Source organism: Ictidomys tridecemlineatus (genome assembly GCF_052094955.1).
Source record: "Ictidomys tridecemlineatus isolate mIctTri1 chromosome 12 unlocalized genomic scaffold, mIctTri1.hap1 SUPER_12_unloc_3, whole genome shotgun sequence".
In the NCBI taxonomy this organism is placed as follows: Eukaryota; Metazoa; Chordata; class Mammalia; order Rodentia; family Sciuridae; genus Ictidomys; species Ictidomys tridecemlineatus.
The window spans coordinates 495,167-515,591 of NW_027520961.1; the positions used below are offsets into that span (position 1 = coordinate 495,167).

At 36.5% G+C, this 20,425-nt stretch overlaps 1 protein-coding gene across 2 annotated transcripts in view; it reads left to right on the forward strand.

The window, feature by feature from the left end:
* Nucleotides 1-19,508, forward strand: part of LOC144372310 (sodium/potassium-transporting ATPase subunit beta-1-interacting protein 2-like) — a 165,162-nt gene extending 145,654 nt beyond the window's left edge. The window contains exons 3-4 of one of the 2 annotated variants that reach the window (XM_078035692.1): nt 14,653-14,734; nt 18,993-19,508. In XM_078035692.1, coding sequence (XP_077891818.1) covers nt 14,653-14,734; nt 18,993-19,002 — 92 coding nt within the window. In that variant the 3' untranslated portion in view covers nt 19,003-19,508. Of the gene's footprint in view, nt 1-14,652; nt 14,739-18,992 lie in introns of those variants that run through there. The other variant, XM_078035693.1, reaches the window with a different exon arrangement.
* The last annotated feature ends 917 nt before the right edge of the window (nt 19,509-20,425 follow it).

Genomic DNA, 20,425 nt, shown 5'->3' on the forward strand with positions numbered 1-20,425 from the left:
CTCCACAAACATTTCTTGGACTGTATGGAAATTGACAAGAAAATGTGACTTCTCCTTAGATCTCAGCTTATTCTAAACTAAATGAACAACCTATTAGAGCAAAGCATCTTTTTTTTTCATTTTCTGCATAAATGGAAGAAAAGAGGGAGAAATATGTGCTGTAGATGGCTACACATGCATATCCCTGCTGCCAATCACACGCAAGTTCCTATCAGTGATAATGGTGTTCTCTAAAGAGAAACATCATTTTTATATTGTCTCCAAAATTAGCTAGCACTGGTCTCTTTTTCAGCCTTCTATCAAATTGCTCCCTCTTGTGGTCCCTTAAAACACATGAGTTCTATGTCTAAATTTGTCCATTCAATTTGAGGATGGTTCTTCAACAATCATTTCTTTTTTCTCTTTTCTCATAATATCTCCTCCATGATACCATATTGCTTTCACTCACACAAACACACACATAAACATACGCATGCATACCATGTTCATCTTTAAATAAATCTAATCTTTCCAAGTCAAAAATATTAAGGAAAAGAAACTGATTTATTCTCTGTTGATTTAGAATAATCAGGGCTTGGCTTCTAAAGCACTGGTACCGAGGTGACACTATTCAGATAAGCAAAGGGGGACTCTTAACTGAGCTGTATAAAAGAGGTATTTTATGCAGAAGATACCTGTCAGGGTGAACTGAAATTATCCTGTAGATGCGAAATATTCATGACGTTTTGATCAGCCTCAATAGAAAAGAAAGCCAGAGTCTGTGATGGAAAGAGAAGGGGTGCCATTTACAGGAATGATTGATAGAAAAATCTTCCATTTTGATCATTTCACTTCTTCCAGTTGTGCAGACACCACCCACCCGTGGTGGCTGTTCTGTGCTTGTCACCTCACCAACTCCCTCTACACTCACAGAGATAACGACACAAAGAAGAAAGTAGCCAAGCTACAGAAAAATGGGATTTTTTTTTAGCACCATAATGTTGATAAACATGCTCACAAAATAAAGTCACTAAGATCTCCTCTTAAAAGAAAAAAAAATGCAAACAAGACAAAGGTAGCCCAGGAAATAGAATGCTCTCTAAAAGCCCTCCAGATAAGAAACAGGCTGAGAAGATGACCTCAGTCTTTTGATGAATGATGTTGGTGGGTGTCCACTTCGTTACACCAGGTGTGTTTAGTTTGGGATTTGGCATCTAAGAGAAAAGAAAGCTGGGCTTGGCTATCTCCTTCTTAATATGAGGACAGAGAAACAAAATCTCCAAATACTGTCCTCAGGCAGGCAGAATGAAAACACCTTAGCCTTACATGCAGGAGCTGAAAGGGAGATTTGTCAACAGCAAGCCAGTGCAAACCCTCAATCCTGTGTGACATTTAAGTGAGGTCACTCCAGCAGAGGATACACAGAAAGGCCTCCGCGATGATTGGTTGGCATCATGTGGCAGGGAATGAAAGAGAAACAAACTTAAAACTCACAGGAGGTGTGATTTGTTTAAATAATAGAAAGTAATTAGGCTGAAGACAAAAATCAGTGATGGCATTTTATAATTACGATTAATTTAAAGGTTAATTTCCTTTGGTGCGAAAATCTTATTTAAAACATTTACCAGGAAAAGAAATTAGGATGTTACTATCAAGAGGCATTCAACACTTCTGGGAATTCATGCCTATTATCACATGAAAATTAGGTTAGGTCCAGAGTAGGAATTTCAATTCATTTTTATGTATCATAGGTGGTAGCCAGACCTCAGAGCCAGCAGGGTTGGCTAGGGCAGGCAGTGTAAAATTTGCATTTGTTTGTTTGTTTGTTTATAGGATTAATTGCAAATGTTCCCAACAAAGGAGCCTAGTTTATACATGAACAATCCTGACACAAGAAGAAAATTGGATATGGATTGCTGCCTTTGTAACTAATGAAGTTGATGTCAAAGAAATCCCCAAGAGTGGGGCTTCAAAGGGAAGCACCCAGGCCCACATTCATACTCCATCATCACTGAGTTAAATTGGATGGGGGACAGTACTTCTGAGGGCCCCAACCCTGTCAAATCCTACTCTCCCTTCCCAGTCTGACATTTTTTTCAATTACTCTTTTCCCACTGGGAATTGTCATGCCTCAGGTTCCAAATGTCATATGCACTCATTCATGTGTATCCATGCAGGATTGCTTTCAGGACACCCCTGGCCCCAGGGCTACCAAAGTCTATGGATGTTCAAGTCTCTTATATAAAATGGCATAGCATTTGCCTATAACCTACACAATCCTCTAGTATATTTTAAATAATCTTTAGAATACTTATAATACCTAATAAAATGTAAATGCTATGTAAATAGTTGCTGTATTATATTATTTAGCAAATAATGACAAAAAAACAAATCTTGGGGGCTGGAATTGGGGCTCAGTGCTAGAGTGCTCGCCTAGCATGCATGAGGCACTGGGTTCGATCCTCAGCACCACATAAAAACAAAATAATGTGTCCACCTAAAACTAAAGATACATAAATAAATAAATATTTTGAAAAATTTCTACATGTTCAGTAGAGACACAACTTTTTCTCCCCAAGTTTTCATTCCATGATTGGTAATATTCATGAATGTAGAACTCTTGGATCTGGAGGACTGACTGTATACATATCTTCTATTCAGCAGCTCAACTCCCAGAAAATTTGCATAGTAAAATCAATGCATGATAGTAACAGCCAGATGGCAATAACTCCTTTGCACGATTTTTCCCCATTCACTATGTTTTTACAGATATGCTCATTTTAAACAGTTTATTGCTACCATTGATATGTAAACCAATCCTAGAAATATAGAATTTGCAGAATCATAGATCTATGAACAATCTTAGCAATCTCTTACTTTTTTTGTTGATGATCAGGAAACTTGAGTTGTCTTGCAGAAAGTCAAAAAACCATTAGAGGCAGAAGTGGCCTGAATTATTATAAGCCTCCCAATTATTAGTATATTTTCCTATGTACTTTGCTTGAATATCCAGATAGATTCTTCCAACAAATATTTATTGAGCAGCTACTCTGTGGCAGTCATCAGGGATGAAGCAGAGAACCACATAGATACACTCTTTGCCTTAATAATGACTGTGGTGTAGCACACAATTCCAATAGAAAGAGGAATGAAAAAAAAAGAAACCACAGAAATGCAGACAAAGAAAGTAGGGTACCATAAGAATGCACTGCAAGAGAATCTCATGTAGTTTAGAAGAAGAGGACATTCCTTCCTGAGGAAGTGACACTTCAGATAAAACTGAAGGACAAGTCAGAAAGATATATAGGTTTTTAATAAACTAGGCACATCTTTTTAAGAGAAAACTACATTTTTACTGTTTGTGCCCATGTTGACTAGATGTACACCATATTTCACACAAGTACAATTTTAAATGTTTTTAATGAGTTCAAAATAACAAATCTAGTTTCAATCCGCTCATGTATCAATAAAATGCTAAGAGTAATCATAGGACATTCTCATTCCTGAAACTGCTACTCTTGTTCTACTAAGATGATTATGATTCATTTAGGTTCAGGTGTTTTGTGATTTTTCTACTCTGGAGGCTGAAAAAAATGATAAAAAGATAATGTCAGCAAAAATTACAAGGTGAGGAATATTTCTCTAATGAGTGATTATAGCATGCATGTTTATTTTTTTATTCCCCTAAATATACATATGTTAATGTGTCCATGATCTTAACTAAAACTGCTACATTTAAATGGTTTGTGCATTCTAAATATATCCTGGATGTCAGCTGAGAAGACATGCCAAGTCCTGTCTAACTAGCTCACCTATAACTGTAATAACTGCTGTTCCCTCCAATTTTGTCTGAAAGGCATGTCATATATAATTGGAAGCAATTCTACCAGGGTAGAGCAATACAGAGAATCCAATCCATCCCAGTGGTGTGACACAAAGTGAGCCCAGACATATTGAAGGTGAAGTTGACTTAGTTGCTTCATCCTGTTCTGCATGCTTCTCCACATTTATGGAAAGTATCAAAGATATCTGGATATGTAATCTTCCAACTCTTGCTTTACAATTTCTTCAGCTTCTCAGCTCTACCCCACCTCATACCACTCACTTCATCCACCCGCTTCAAGTTCTTCATCATGGAAGGATATACTGAGATCACCTTCAGTATGGTGGTAGAAGGTTTATCTAAGACCACCTGTTCTTGAAATTCTCCAACCAGCTGTAGACTCCCATCTTTTCCTTTCATTCTTCTGCCTCCTTCCTGAAAGAGGTGTCTTCACCGCTATTTGGGAGCTTCCTTGCACCAGAACCCTGGGCTTTCTCCTGCTTCCCATCTTCCTACCCTTCATCTGTCCCCAGGGTTGGCAAAAGTGGTGGTACTCCCATAACCCTACCTCCATGCTTGGCTTTTCAACATCCATGCCTGAGGAGGCTCAGATTCCATTTCTCCACTTCTCATCCTGGGTAGTTTCCCAATGCTGGAAAGTCACTATTCCCCACTGCCTATGTGTACTTGCTTCACCCAGCTGGACGCTGGTCCTACTTAACAGTGCTTTCTACTCTTTGGCCCACAGTGTGTCACACTCTCCATGGGACCTGTTCCTAACCTTTCCAGCCTCCATAAACCAAATACTCAAATCTGAGAAAGTCAGTGCTATCAAACAAAAACTCTTTCAATTTCTCCTCCAGAACTCAATACTTCTCTACATTGATGATTATTCTTTTGCCTCTTTAAAACTGTGCCCAAATCTGAGAAGAACAGGTAAGATTTTCCCCTGCAAAGTAATTCATCCACTGAACTTGACCTTCTGCCTGCCTAATCCAGGATGCAGGTCTTTCCGTGTCCTTATTCTCAACTACTCCTTTGGACAGCTTCCTTTGCTGATATATTTGTTAGGCTTCAAGGACCCAAACACCAGATTGGTCCTCCCTCTCTGTGTCCTTTCTGATAATGTGCAAGGTGATTTCCAAAAATATTTGAAATATGGAAACTCAGTTCTATGTATTTGGGTTTTAGTATAAAATATCTTTCTGTTTTTTTGTTTGTTTTTGTTTTTACATTAGGCCACATGGGGTATTTTATTGCTTGTCAGACTATATAGTTAACCAACTAAGTAGTGTCTAAAGGATCTCCATAGACCTGCTCAGTTCTCCTCAGCTTCTGTTGATGGCTTCCTCTCTTACATTCCTAGCAGTACAGAGTTCTTACATTTAATTTTTTTTCTCCATCTAGTCTCCTGGACTACATAATTCTAATCACATTAGTAAATAGCCTAAATATACATTTTAAAGCATAATTCCAACCAACCCTCTTGTATAAATCCTTTTTCCAAAAAAGATGGGACCCTGAATCTAAACATAATGTTTTTTTAATATTTTTTAGTTGTTGCTAGACCTTTATTTTATTTATACCTGGTGCTGAGAATTAAACTCAGTGCCTCACCCATGCCAGGCAAGTGCGCTACCACTGAGCCACAGCTTCAGCCCCCATAATATGTTTTTATAAGTTCTTTTTATATACATATGACAATAGAGTTTAATTTGATTTATTATACATATATGGAGTATAACTTATTCTAATTAGGATTCCATTCTTCCAGTTGTACATGATGGGGAATTTCCCTGGTTGTGTATTCATATATGAGCATTGAACATAGTTATGTCTGATTCACTCTACTCTCTTTCCTATTCCCATCCCTCCTCCCTTCCCTTCATTCCCCTTTGTCTAATTCAATGAACTTCTATTCTTCCCTCCCAACTCCTTATTGTGTGTTAGCACCCATATATCAGAGAGAACATTCGGCCTTTGGGTTTGGGGGATTGGCTTATTTCACTTATCATGATAGTCTTCAGATCCATCCATTTACCAGCAAATGACATAATTTTATTTTTCTTTATAGATGAGTGATATTTCTTTGCGCATATATACCACATTTTCTCTATTCATTTAGTGGCTCCATAGCTTAGCTATTGTGAGTTGAGCTGCTACAAATACTGATGGCTGTATCACTGTAATATGCTGATTTTAAGTCCTTTAGGTTTAAACCAAAGAGCGGGATAGCTGAGTCAAATGGTGCTTCATTCCAAGTTTTCTGAGGAATCTCCATACTGCTTTCCATAATGGTTTCACCAATTTGCAGTCCCACCAATAATGTATGAGTGAAGTTTTTCCCCACGTTCTCGCCAACATTTATTGTTACATATATTCTTGATAACTGACTCCATAGCCTCCAATTTTTTGCTACCTCATAGCTTCCCTGTGATATATCCAATGATAGCATTCTATTATTAGAAGACAATCTAATATTAAGATTCTGTCCTCAACAAAAAACTCTCATGTATTTCTTACAATCCCTAGGTATTGCTTTTCCTGAGAATTGGCAGAGACAAGAACAACCTGACAAAATCTTTTTTTTTTCTGGTGGAAATTATATTTCCTTTTTACTAGGTCTTTGGAACTAAAAGCTTAAAGCGTTTTTTCAAAGATATTTTAACTAAATAAATATTTTATTTACTATGACACCTTGGTACTGCTTTGGGCCTTCATTTTTTTCAACATGTGCATATATATTACCAAGTTTACAATAATAAGGATCTGATTCTGAGACAACTAAGAGAGAAACATGGAAAATAAGATCCTAAGACCTTGAAAAACATATCTGACAAGATGGTTAGGAAGTGAAGCTTCTGCCGGATTTAGCTAATCAGACTCATTTCATTCAACGTATACTTTATCTGCTAGAAACCCTTAGTAGCCTCACACTTTAGTGATCTTTCAGACAACTACAAGATTAAGTGCTCCTACAAAGGACTGTGTTTTCCTAATGGTGGGGGTAGGGAAAACTCACTCTCCAGTGGGAGATTTTAGTCCAGGCTGAAAACCCCAAGCTCACCCAGTCAGCTTTAACTGCTGCCACCACGTCTGTGTGGGAAGAAGGCTATTTTTTTCCATTTGGCCTACGGTTAGTTGTATTTTAAATTCCTTTTGTGCAAGTTGAGTAAGTACCATTAAAATTCATACCTGCAGAGGTAATGGATAGACACTCTATTTTCATAGGCCCACACAAATTCTTTAACGTCCTTCAATGAGTTCTTCTAAATATTTAGGCTTAGTTTTCTGTGAACTGCCTTTTCAATTTTTCCCTCGTGGTTTTTTTCAGCCCTGTCTCTAAAAGAGTGTTGACTAGTGGCTTTGTCATTAGTAACCAAGGGACAATTTTATATTACAATACCTCGCTGCCAACATGTATTTAAAAAGGCAGCTTTAGGTTTGCTGAATTCTGTGTTCATGATTTAAAGGTTTAAATAAAACAGAGATTCACCACAGGGAATATATTTTATTAAAGAATATTTATTCATGAAACATTTTTCTCTTATTCTATTATTTCTGAATTCTACGATTACTAACATGATTAAGTTGTAGCAATTTAACTGATATGGCATTTTACTAATTTAAAATAATTGGATTTCCCTGTGCCTCCATAGGTCAGTAGATATGAACATACCCAGATTGCAGATAGGAAAACTAAGGCTAAGAGAAAACCCTGTAGCCACACTTGCAAAGAAAATGATAACATTTCCTGAGTTGTCTTTTGTAAATGATTGATATGTCTGATACCTTGATTGTGGTGATGGTTTCATAGGTATGCAAATACCAAACTCCTCAAACTGTATATATAAAGTATGTGTGGATTTTGTATATCAACTACAACTCAAAAAAGCTATTTTTTTAAAATCCTGAGTTGTCTTTGAAGGGTCAAAGATAAACTCCTCCAATGAGGCAATGATTGAACAAATGCAAGCTCTATTACCTTGTCACTCTCTGCCTAGTTGTGAGTCTCTGCTTAGGATGCCACAAACTATCCAGAAAGAGAATCATGTATTTCCTACCAATGATTAACATTTGTGATGCTGTATGGCATTCATTAATGAATGACCCTCTCAACCTAGCCATGTTAATGCTAAAGCACATCCTAGCCTCTTTTCTTCCACCATCCTTGACCAGAAAAGTTGCAGAGGTGGCTTCTTACCATTGATATCAAAAAAGATTCTATTGTTTATCTCAAAGCACTTAACTGACAACTAACACTCCAAATCTTCTATGAAATATTTTCGCTTTTCTTACATCATTCAAGACCTTGTGGAAGAAAGGATAAAAACACTCAATCCAATTTCATCTGGAAATTTTGCTAGCATCTTCCATGCACTGATCAAGTGCCTTATTTTCCTTTGCAGCATAAAGGGTCTATGGAGTTCATTCAGTAAATATGAATTGAGTGTCATCCATGAGCCAAATATTGTTCTGAGTTCCCAGGCTATTGTCGTAAACAATAAACAACAAAGAACAGTAAATCACGTGCAGCTTACATCATAGTGGCAGAGGCAATCGACAAACAAATAGATTTATAATATGTCAGGTAGAGATAGGTTGCAATGAAGCAAATAAAGCTAAGTGAGAAAACAGAAATTCATCTCTAAAATCTCAGCAAGTCCCAAATTCACCTTGCACCAATTACATTTATTTTTTCCCTTTTCCTGGACTTTGCCAATTGGGTGCCACTTATAACTTAAAAACTGCATTTCCAAAAGGAAGCCAGACACCAGCTTCTTCCTGACATTCTTTTTTGTTCTGTTGAAAGAGGCAACATTACCCTAACAAAAAAACCTTCTGAGAATCAACCTTGACTCTTTCCTTCCCCTCCCCTTCTTCATGTTCAAACACTATATGTTTCATGTGTTCTACCTCGTTGTCTATTTATTTTGCATTCATTGACATCTTTCCTTTCTCATCCTCCTAATTCTAACTCAGGACTTCAGCAACTCCCCTTTCACATTTTCTATTGAGCATTGAAGTGTAACACAGACAATATGACACATTGAAATAAAGAAAACATCCCTTATTACTTTGCAAAAACCTCACTGTAATAAGAGTGATGCAAGATGGTGCTGATAATAAACAAACAATTTTCAGAAGGAAGGACTACTTGAGTGCTTATGTGGTGGCTTGCATCATTTATTAGACAAAAGCCAATGAACTAAGCCTTTAGTTGCACCTGCCTCATCGCTTTGCGAGACATATTGCAGAACTCACAACACGTCATTGGTAACTGTCACTGGTGGATACACCCCAGTGGCAACTGGGCCAGTCACTGTTCACATCACAATATTTCTAGAATATTAGATTGGAGATAAGGAGGAGACAAAAAGAGCAAAAAATTCGAGGAACACAAATAATGATGCTGGAGAATAAATAATAAAAGAAGACTATATAATCTGTAGAGAACACAAAAGAAATACTCAAAACTTTTGGCAAATAATGTGGAAAGAAAATAAAATTCTAAAGATTTTAGATTTAATCCAATGCGTGACTTGAAACCTTGGATCATCTTTGAAAACGTTCCAGGAATTTACTAGAATTGCAAGAGTGAAAGCAGAATATACTTGGAAGGAAAGAAAATACCTGACTTCTAGTCCTGTCCTCTGCTGTTTACTACCTCCAGCAATAAACCTGTATTCATTTGTAAAATGAAGATAATTATTCCTACCCACCTGACAGTAATATTGTAAAGATAAATGATATCTCTTGAAAGAACTTTAGGCACTATTAAACACTTCACAATTGTTGGGAATGTATTTTATTTTTCTTTTCAGAAATTAAAGAGATCTTTATTGATAAAAGATATTCTTTTTCAAAATAATGCAGAGGTGGGCTATGACCCCACATGTAACTCTTTTCATAATTACCTGGAGAAGGATCTATCAGCTGTTTCATAATCCCTATTGCTCAGAAAAAATTTTACAGTAAGCAGTAGCTCCTATAAAGCCTGAAGAAACATTTAAAATAAATTGAGAACAGATCAAAGTGGTATTAAAGATATCTTTAAAACGTAAGCCAACCCCAGTATTTCAATTTTTTGAGAGTAATAAGGCCATTTCATCCACCTCTGCTCACCACCCATGTGGCATCCTAAAGCATTCCATAAGGCACTGAAAGACCCTTTGTAAAAGGGTTCAGAGATCAGGTTTACCTAACTGATTCACTTTGGTCTTAATGGTGATCAACTGGTTACAGCTGATTTCTATTCCTCCCTAAAGTCACTTAGAAAGACATCCAAACAATTACTGAGAACCAAATGCACATGGAAATTGGTCATGCACAATTTCCTAGGCTGTGAACTCTGGCATGTATTTCATGTAAACTATAGAAAATATGCCCTGTGCTACTGGCTTAAATTTGAATGTCCCCTCCAGGGTTAAATAGTGAAAATCACCCTGGTTATATTCAGAGCCTCTTCTTTTTCTCATCTTCATGGTGGATCTCTGACTGTTGGAACATTTTCCATGATCCGGTCCAACTGAACACTCAGAAGAATCTGGAAAATTGGGCTCCTTCCTTTGGAGTTTGTGTTCTCCTCCCCAGCTGGGTAGCTATGAGCCAGTTCTACCCACATTCCCAACATACAGATCATGGCAAATAAAGAGCAAGTTCCAGAGAATTCAAACTACATTAAAGTTTAGGCACTATTAGTGTTCAGGATATTCATGTTCAGGACACACCCTAAGTTCTTCCTGGCCTCCCCCTGTGTCTTAGGGAGGTCTGCATTGTGTCTTACTCAGCTTTAGTCCCCACTTTTGGTCCTACTTCCATCTTTTGAACTTGAAGATTTATCTTATTTCCTCAGGTACTCCATCCCTAGGGGTACTCCAAAATCTTTGGTTCATAATCACCGTCTGGCTTATCTGCAGTCTCTGGGAACAAGCTAATGAAATATCTCAAAACAACAACAATAACAATAACACAATAAATCTGGATCTCAATTTCATTGAGACCTTATTGCTTATTTCTTTCCTTCATCTACTGTGGCCCACTCTATTTTCTAGCACCAAAGTCATGAAGCTTTAACCCTGGGAATAATTCTCAGGAATCTTGTTCATAATGAAGTCCGTTGTTTGGCAAGAGCTCACCCTAAAAATGGGAATTCAGGCAATAAAGCACTAGTCTTAAAAAAAAATTCTCAAAGTACAAACTGTCAATAGTGTTGCCATTTAATTATTGTACAGCTCTTCTGATATTGTCTATATAAGCTAAAATTCAAGTGCGAACAATGTAGAAAACAATAGAAATTCACTTTTAAAATTTTTCTTCTATAAAATTAAATACATGGTAAAGTTCCAAAGCTGTCACCAATTTAGAATTTGTAACCTGCCTAAGATAACACAACCATCAGGTAGACCAAATAGTACTTAAACTCATATCCTCCTAATATCAGGATCTCTCCACTTCTGATAAGGAAAAAGAGGCTATCTACTTCACAAAAAGTGTTTCTCACCACTTCCTCGCCAACACTTATTGTTGCTTGTATTCTTAATAGCTTCCACTCTGACTGGAGTGGTAGGACTGCAAATTGGTGCAGATAATCTGGAAAGCAGTATGGAAATTCCTTGGAAAACTGGGAATGGAACCTCCATTTGACCCAGCTATCCCACTCTTCAGTCTATACCCAAAGGACTTAAAAACAGCATACTACAGGGACACAGCCACATCAATTTTATAGCAGCATAATTCACCATAGCTAAATTATGGAACCAACCCAGATGCCCTTCAGTAGATGAATGGATAGGGAAACTTTGGTATATATACACAATGGAACATTACTCAGCACTAAAGGAGAGTAAAATCATGCATGTGCAGGTAAATGGATGAAGTTGGAGAATATAATGCTAAGTGAAGCAAGCCAACCCCAGAAAAACAAAGGCCAAATGTTTTCTTTGATATGTAGATGCATAATGGCAATTGTGTGGGGGGAGGTCAAGGGATGAATGGAGGAACTTCAGGTAGAACAAAGGGAAGAGGGAAAAGAGGGGACAAGGGGGTAGGAATGATGGTGGAATGAGTTAGATATCATTACCCGAAGTACTTGTATAAGACAATAATGGTGTGAAAATACTTTGTATACAATCAGTGTCTTGAAAAATTGGGCTCTATATGTGTAATATGAAATGAATTGCATTCTGCCATTGTGTATAACAAATCAGAATAAATTTTTTAAAAAAGTATTGCTCATGATTAAAAGAAACCAACAAGTAGTAAGGTACAGTGGTTCATGCCTATAATCCCAACAACTCAGGAGGCTGAGGCAAGAGAATTCCAAGTTTGAGGTCAGTCTCAGCAACTTAGTGAGGCCCTCAGCAACTTTGAGAGACTCTGTCTCAAAAGTTAAAAAAAAAAAAAAAAAAGGCTAGGGATATGGCTCAGTGGTAAAAAAAAAAAAAAAAAAAAAAAAAAAAAAAAAAAAAAAAAAACACCTCTGGGTTCAATCACCAGTACCAAAAAAATATAGAAATAAATAAAAAACTTAGAGGAAACTTAAATTTATATTATCCTGTGAGATATATATATATATATATATATATATATATATATATATAATTTCAACTCTATGACACTTGTGATAGATAAAATTATGGAGACAGTGAAAAATAGTGATTACCAAAGGATGATGGGGAGGGAGACATGGTTAGATAGAACACAGAGTATTTTTTTCTTTTGTTTTCTTTTTAGAGAGAGAGAGAGAGAGAGAGAGAGAGAGAGAGAGAGAGAGAGAGAGAGAGAGAGAGAGAGAGAGAATTTTTAATTTTTTTAGTTCTCGGCAGACACAACATCTTTGTATGTGGTGTTGAGGATCGAACCCGGGGACGCACGCATGCCAGTCAAGCATGCTTCCGCTTGAGCCACATCCCCAGCCCCAACACAGAGTATTTTTAAGGCAAGAAGTCTATTTTGATAGTATAATAGTGGATACATGCCACACACTTGCCAAAACCAATAGAATTTGCAACACCAAGAGTAAAGACCAATGTCAACGATGGGCTTGGGGTGATAATCATGTGTCAACATAGATTCATCACTTGTAACTCCATCTCTGATAGATATGTTGATAGTAACAGAGGCCATGCATATATAAGGCAGGACCTTGAGGAATCTCTGTATTTTTGCTAAATTCTGCAAAAGCACAAATTAAATTAACCTAAAATGCTCTAAAAAATATTCTCTTTTTTTTTTAATGGGAAAAGGCTTCCTCAAAGCACAGATATCACAGACTTTATGTTACATTGCCCCTTGCTTTAGTTTCCATATGGAGCACCCTAGGATATTGACAAGAGAACACAAACTAGACAAAGTAAGCCAATAGGATACAATACTAGAAAAAGTCGAGGTGTCTTAGTGCATCCTTATTCAACCTCTATTTCCCTGTGCCTTTCTTTCCTGTAATCTAGCTCATCAGCCTCCTGTTGTTTTGCCTTTTATCTTCACACACAACCTCTATATCCAGAAATAAAAATGAAAAAATTATAAACTTTTTCATGTCACTGTTACTATTTACTGTCTCCATTACCATTTCTGTCAAAACTTTGAGGTATAAGACAATCATTTATTATGCTCATAGATTCTGTATGTTAATAACTCAGTCCCAGAGGAATGGATTATGTCTCTTCGCTGATGTCAGGAACCTGAGCTGGGAAGACTTCAAAACAGAACTGACTCAACATTTGGGGTCTGGAATCACTTAGAGGCATTTTCTCTCCTATGTCCAGATGTTGATGCTGGCTATAGGTTGGAACCTCACTAGCCTGTCGGCTTCAGCACCTATCGATGGTTCTGCATTGCTCTGTCCATGTGGGCTAGTTTGCCTTTCCTCATGCAATGGTGGCTGTGTTGCCCAAAAGAGCGAGAGGAGTGTATGACACCTTTATGATCTGCCACTGGAAGTCACATAGTATCATTTCTACTATTTTCAAATGACCACAAAGGTGCGCCCATGTTCAAGAGGAAAGGACCACAAGCTCCAACCACTGGATGGGACGGGTTTAAAGATCAGGCTGTGAAAACATGTGGGATAGGAGATACTGTTGCAGCCATTTTGTAAAACATCATGTCCCACAGTAACTCTGGTTATATCTCATTGTATCTTAAATATCTGGGTCTGTATGGCCTTTGAATACTTCACTCTTATTGTTTCAGATTGTAAAACACATGATGGCAGGGAAATCCGTGTTGAGTTAACTTCCGTGGACTCCACCACAGCACCTTGTACTCAACAATCAGAGTACATATTACTGCTCGTGTGCAACTAATGTTAGATACATGCCCTTGGGCAATCATTATTTTTATGACATAACATTTATAACATAATACATAAAATCTCCATATTAGCCAAAAAGGCATATGGCATTTTAAAATTGCTGGAAAAAAAGTTCATAATTTCTTCTCCCAAGTGAATACAGTCTTATAAGACAAGAATTGCATTTCACACCATTCGAGGAGTGGAAATGACTACCTTGAGGAATTTTTTATTTTTACTTTTTGTCCACAATTATTTTTAGTTTAACAGATTATTAAAAGTCTTATGTTGTTCAATCTAATGTATGAAATATGATATGTCAAGAGCTTTGTAATGTTGTGAACAACCAATATAAAAAATAAAAAATTTAAAAAAATAAAAAAAATAAAAAAAATAAAATAAAATAAAATTGTTTTTTGATAATGGTAAAAAAAAATAAATAAAAATAAAATAAATAAATAAATAAAAGTCTTATGTTGTAATCTGTGTGAACCTTAACCAGGAGTGGGTTCTTCTGTGAAATTAACTAATGAAGGAAATTGTTCCTTTTCAGTTGATTTCATAGGTGGCTTTGACTCTTATGTCTACCAAGGGCCCCAGAAGACGTCTCACTTACAACTTCAGCCTATGTACATGTAAGTACCTTGCTTTGGAGGTATTTTTCTGGGATACCAAAAAATGATCAAGAAAATGTATCATGGCACAAAACAGATGGCATGAAGCTCTTCTTCAGTTATATATTTTCACTATTAATATTGTTTTGAATGGAATAATTCTGATACTTTATTTATAATTTTTTTTAAATTTACCTTAACAGAAATGCCATCTCTGCCATTAGTCCTACATAAATATCACCTACATGACTCAAAATCTTGTATATTATATTCCAAGAATTGAATTACCACAAAGTTATATATTCTGAAAATGATATAACATTGTACACTATTGTATAAAAACTATATATAAACCATATTTTCTGCTTTTCCGAGGTTAGTCCCAGTTTACGTTGGTTGTCCTGGTATAATTATCAGCTTTCCATATTACTCTCAAAAGAGTTCTCATTTAAATGCTTAATTATAATTCACCATGGTTATACATAGTATTCAAAAGGAAATTTTAAAAACAGAGCAATGCTCCTTCTCTATCATTTTTCTAATGTGAAAGTGCAAATGAAACTAGGACAATAACACTGAAACTTATCAAACCCTGAACTCTAGCACTCAAAAGAGCAGACATATAATCAGAGCCTGATTTTTATATCTGTGTTTAGGCAAATTCCCTTGGATAACAACTGATAACAAATTCTATATATCAGCATCAAGTGATATGCTGAATTGCAAGCGAAGATCAAAATAGAAAGTAAGATTCCAATTCATTTTAAAATGTGAACTTCTCTCTTTGAAGATATGTGTTTGTTGTCCTTGTCCTCCACCATTAAATCATTTACCTTTTAATATCTTTAGTGTATAGGATAATCAATGGATTTGGGAGGTCTTTCTCCTCCAAAGAGATTAATCTGAAGACAATCCTTTTAAGCTTCTCTTTAAAAAGAGAATGATCCATGCATTGTGCCTGCCTTTTTTATTTGTGTCCTGGTAGCTCTCTGCAAGCATTTGCTATCATCACTTATAGAAGAGACTTTATTGATTCAGAAGTTAGAGGATACTATATGTCATTCAAAGCATTGCGTCTCTAAGCCTTTCTTTACATGCCCACCACCACTGCCCTAACTCCAGCTTCTTCCTTATTTCAGAACCTCCATCCCATCCTCCACATGGCTGCCAAATTAATCTTCCCAAAGTACTATTCTGAGAATTTTACCTCTCTGCCCAAAAGCCATCAGTTACTCCCTGTTACCTACTGAACAGAATCCAAACTTCTTGCCATAGCCTGCAAGTCTAACCTGACCTGGCCTCAATATTTTATTTAAATATCTTCTCTTCAAGTGCTAATAATGTCTGAGTCCCAACCACCTGCAGATGATGCTGGGAGTTGGTAGGGTAAATGTAATGGTGAATGAAAACTGGCCTAGCCTCCTTATGCTTTGAATCCAGTGAATTCATAAATAGATTGGTATCTTCCTTCAAGTCATTTTTTCCCAACCAAATTCAACTCTTGCCTTCTCCAAAAAAAGGACACAGTTATTTCCAATTGTCCTGCTGTTCTTTTGACACCAGATATTATATTTTTCCCAAATTTTGCTCTTTGAAACCTCGCTGTCTTAAAATTTTATTTTAAAATATACTTTCTATATAAAATATTTCTTAACATTATTTTCCTCTAATACTCTCTTTTTTATTTTTTTGCAATATACTCTTTATACTGTATCTACCCAAACCTCTCAGAAAAATCTGATAGCTACAACAAAAAATAAAATTAGGCCAGGTGAGGTTGTGTATACCTGTGATCCCAGAAACTTGAAAGGCTGAAACAAGAGTACTGTAAATTCAAGGCCAGCCTTGAAATCTCAGAGAGACCCTGTCTCAAAATAAAAAATAAAATGGACTAGGGATGTTGCCCCATGGTAAAGTAACCCTCCATGAAATTCCAAGAACAAAAATACAAAATTATACATCTTTTGAATTCTTTGCCATTCTTCTCAATATTTTAGAGTAAACATCTGTAAGGTGTGCTATTTTAAAAGGGCAAAGCAATTAGGAGTAGTATACTGCCTGAGATTAAATTCATTATAACCTTGATCATATAACTTTATTTGAAAAACTTTAATCTCACCAAGCCTAAGTTTCCTCACCTGAAAAATAGAAATGACAACACATGTACTTCATTTAATTGTTTGGAAATTATATGAAAAAATCCAGGTAAAACATAGGAGACATAGGATATGTCTCATAGTAAGTGCTTAATAAACAGTATTTATTAACAGTGAAAATAATTCTTATGTCAACCAACATCATCATGAAAAGCCTTGTCAAATCAGATATCTCATTTCCCAAAGGATATCCTCTGTATATGACATATGACATATAATATTAGCTCATGTAACAAATAACAGTGTATTTGAACTTAATAGAGTAGATCAAATATCTACAAGGCATGCATTGCTTGATATTGACTATATTATATAACATTGCATTGTGTTGGTCAATATAAATGATCAGTAAAGATCACCAAGCCATAATAAATTAGATGTAACTCATCTAACTTTAAGCTATCTATAATAATAACATGAGAAGGCTAATTATATATAATGCTAATTATACATAATCAGCATATTGTTTCAAACCAGGCATTTATAATTCTAATGTTGATATTTAAACAGGGACTTTATAAAAAATGAATATCTTTGTCAATGATTAATTTCCTTGAAGACAAAATTTCTCATGATTTTGTTAAATAAAATAGTTTAAAAGCCAAGTGGAAGTAATAAAAATACTGCCCATGAATAGTAAAATTATATGAGACCCTTCAAATTTTGTTGCTTAGGAACTAATTTACATGTTTAATGGAATTCAAATTTAAGAAGTCAGGAATACTTAAGGTACATAAAATATTAAAGTCAAAATCCTACTATCACCTCTTCCACAAAGCATCCCATAGGAAACCTTGGATCCTAGAATACAAAGATTTTATTTTATAGATGAGGAAACTGATCAAGAGAAAGGAAAACAACCGCCACACAACTTGTTGGTGGTACAGCCAGGATTATCAACCTCTTTTCCTATCCCCTTAATTCAGTCCTCAACAAATTTTAAGGTGGGCTGTGAATTCGACTTCATGTTACATTCCCTGATTTTATTTTCTTGTTGGTGTAGCTTACACTGACTTAACGGCCCTATTTCCATAAAAGTCTGCACCTTCCCCTTTCTGTACATTCTCTCTATTCCCTTTTGATTTTACACTATGCTATGTTGAATGAAGGGCCTTTTAAACTTTGTAACCCTCAAAACCATTCATCTGAGAGCAACTGCCTATTCAAATCCTGTGAAAAATCAAAACTGATTCACCTACAAACCTTGTTCCCTGCTGAGAGGCAGAGACGTGAGTATCTCCTCTGTCTTTGTCATTTGGAGTGTGCCTTCTCCTGTCAACTTGCCATAAATATGTCTTGTAAAGTAAGAGTAATTTAACATCATGGGCCAGTTCGTGCACCCTAACAATATTATAGAGCAACTGGAAATAAAAGCTGTCCTTTTGAAAGAAAGCAAATGCTAAAAAGTAATGTGAAGTTTTAGCTGTGGGATTTTCATTCTACCCCACAAACCTTCTGTGGCCAGGACCCTGGACAAAGCTGTGAAGTCACTGCCAATACTGCCTGCCGGTCACAGCCCTGTTTCAGTGCCCATAGCCAAAGAATGCACAGTCCTTGTTATTTTTAGTTAGGTTTTGTGAATGTTCTTGCTTTGCAATTTTTCAGATTATCTATAATCCATCTAAAAGGAAAGGTTTTTATGTTTTCTCTTACACTTTGATAAACCTCTTTGAAACCAACTGGTAACTATGAAATTACAGCAAAAAGAATTTCCATTTCCACAGATCAATTTTCTAGCAATGTAACTGTATGGACTGCCACAGTAGCAAGCATAGATCTGATCCTGCTCCCGCCCAGTGAGATAATCCTGTGGAGTATTAGGCAGCATGTGAAAACAGTGCATTATATTGGGCAGCCCAATTGTACAGTAATACATCTTCATTTCATTCGTCCCCAGAAATAGATTTTTGAATGACCACAAGTGGGTCTCTCTATCCAGGCAGTTGCACTAAGGAAAAAGAAAAGGAGAAGAAATTTATCTAGCTAAAACCCAATTGGGGCTTCTTCTCTTTTCTTTCCTTCTTTTTTGTTTGCACTTGTGCTTGGAGAGGTGAGAAAAGGTGGTAAGGGACAGGCACCTAGCACTCTCCCCTTTGATTAAAAACATCTTTTCTCTCTCTCAGGTCAAAATAATACAGATGACTTCAGTTTGTCAGCCCATGGACCTCTCAAAGAACTTGTTTCGCAATGGCCTCCTGCATTTGATGAAGAGCAAGAAGCAGATGAATTTAAATATATATACATATTAACAGGACACACACACACACACACACACCACACAACCACGCACAAACCAATTCCACTTGACCTCCTTTCTAAATGAAACAGACAAATATGCAGGACACGCCCATCCTGGATTGCTTTCATTACTAACTCCTCGGCAGCCCAGCCAGTCAACCTCTGTGAGCTGCGAAGTCATGGGGCACATTAGTTTGAGAGCCCCCTTTTCTGCACTCCATACATCTTGATAGCACCACAGCTACTTAGGCAATGTAATTGCAAAAAAGACAAACAAAAACATGCCACGATGACCTTGTAACCGAAGTTTGAAATGGCAGGTCGTTTGCCCTAAAGGCTGTACGGTACATACTTGCCTTAACCCACCTGCGTTGTGTGCCCGAGAATCTCAGTGCAGACATCCCTGAGTCAATTCCGTTAGGCTAACACACTGCTATTCATTCCGAATGAGTTCGAGTCTGTGTGTTTCGTGTCGAGAAACAAGACTGAATAACTCAGCAGCTCCAGTGTGTCTGTGTAAGAAAACTGCCAGCTGTCAGCAAAGTGCATTATGTAACGTTGAACCTCCCTGATGGCCAAAAAGAGACAAGTACCAATAACAACAACAATAATAGTCATCTTTATAATTATTAGGTATGGTCTTCTGATGGGGTTGGGGGTGGGACAAAGTAAAATTTATTAATCTACTAACTCATTAATCTATTGGGAGCAGAAAGCAAAAATGGCTTAACTCACTGATTTTATTTATTGCACTCTAGGTGCTTTTATAAGTATCTACAAATGTCTTTTACTAACACAGAAAACAGCTGTGGATTTCTATCAACCGAGGCCAACTGACTATGTATTAGCTATGTTTACTCTTTTATATCTAATTCAAACAGAAGACCCGATGTAGGTGAACTTTCTTTTCTAACTTCGGCATACAAGATTATTTTTTGCGTGGGTGGGGGGGAACAATAGTTACCTTGGTGAAATATTTGAGATCTCTTTGTGGTATTTGGGGGATCTGTTGTGTGTTAGAGTGTATTTCAATCCTCCTGTATTATCGTGGCAGAAAAACTGTGCTGTTACGTAGTTGGCAAACAAGATGCCTTTGGAAACTTAATAGTAGGTCAATGTGTCTATGGAATATTCTGAACTCCTAGGAAATTTTGTTTTATATTATCAAGCATTATTTGGTTTTCATTAGGGGAAAACATAATTAGCTCAGGCTTATCAGTAACTCAGATGAGTCATGATTTTTTCGGATCCACTTGAGACACTAAAATCAAATTTTGTTGAACTAACACCATCTTTAATTATGGTGAAATCCAGACTG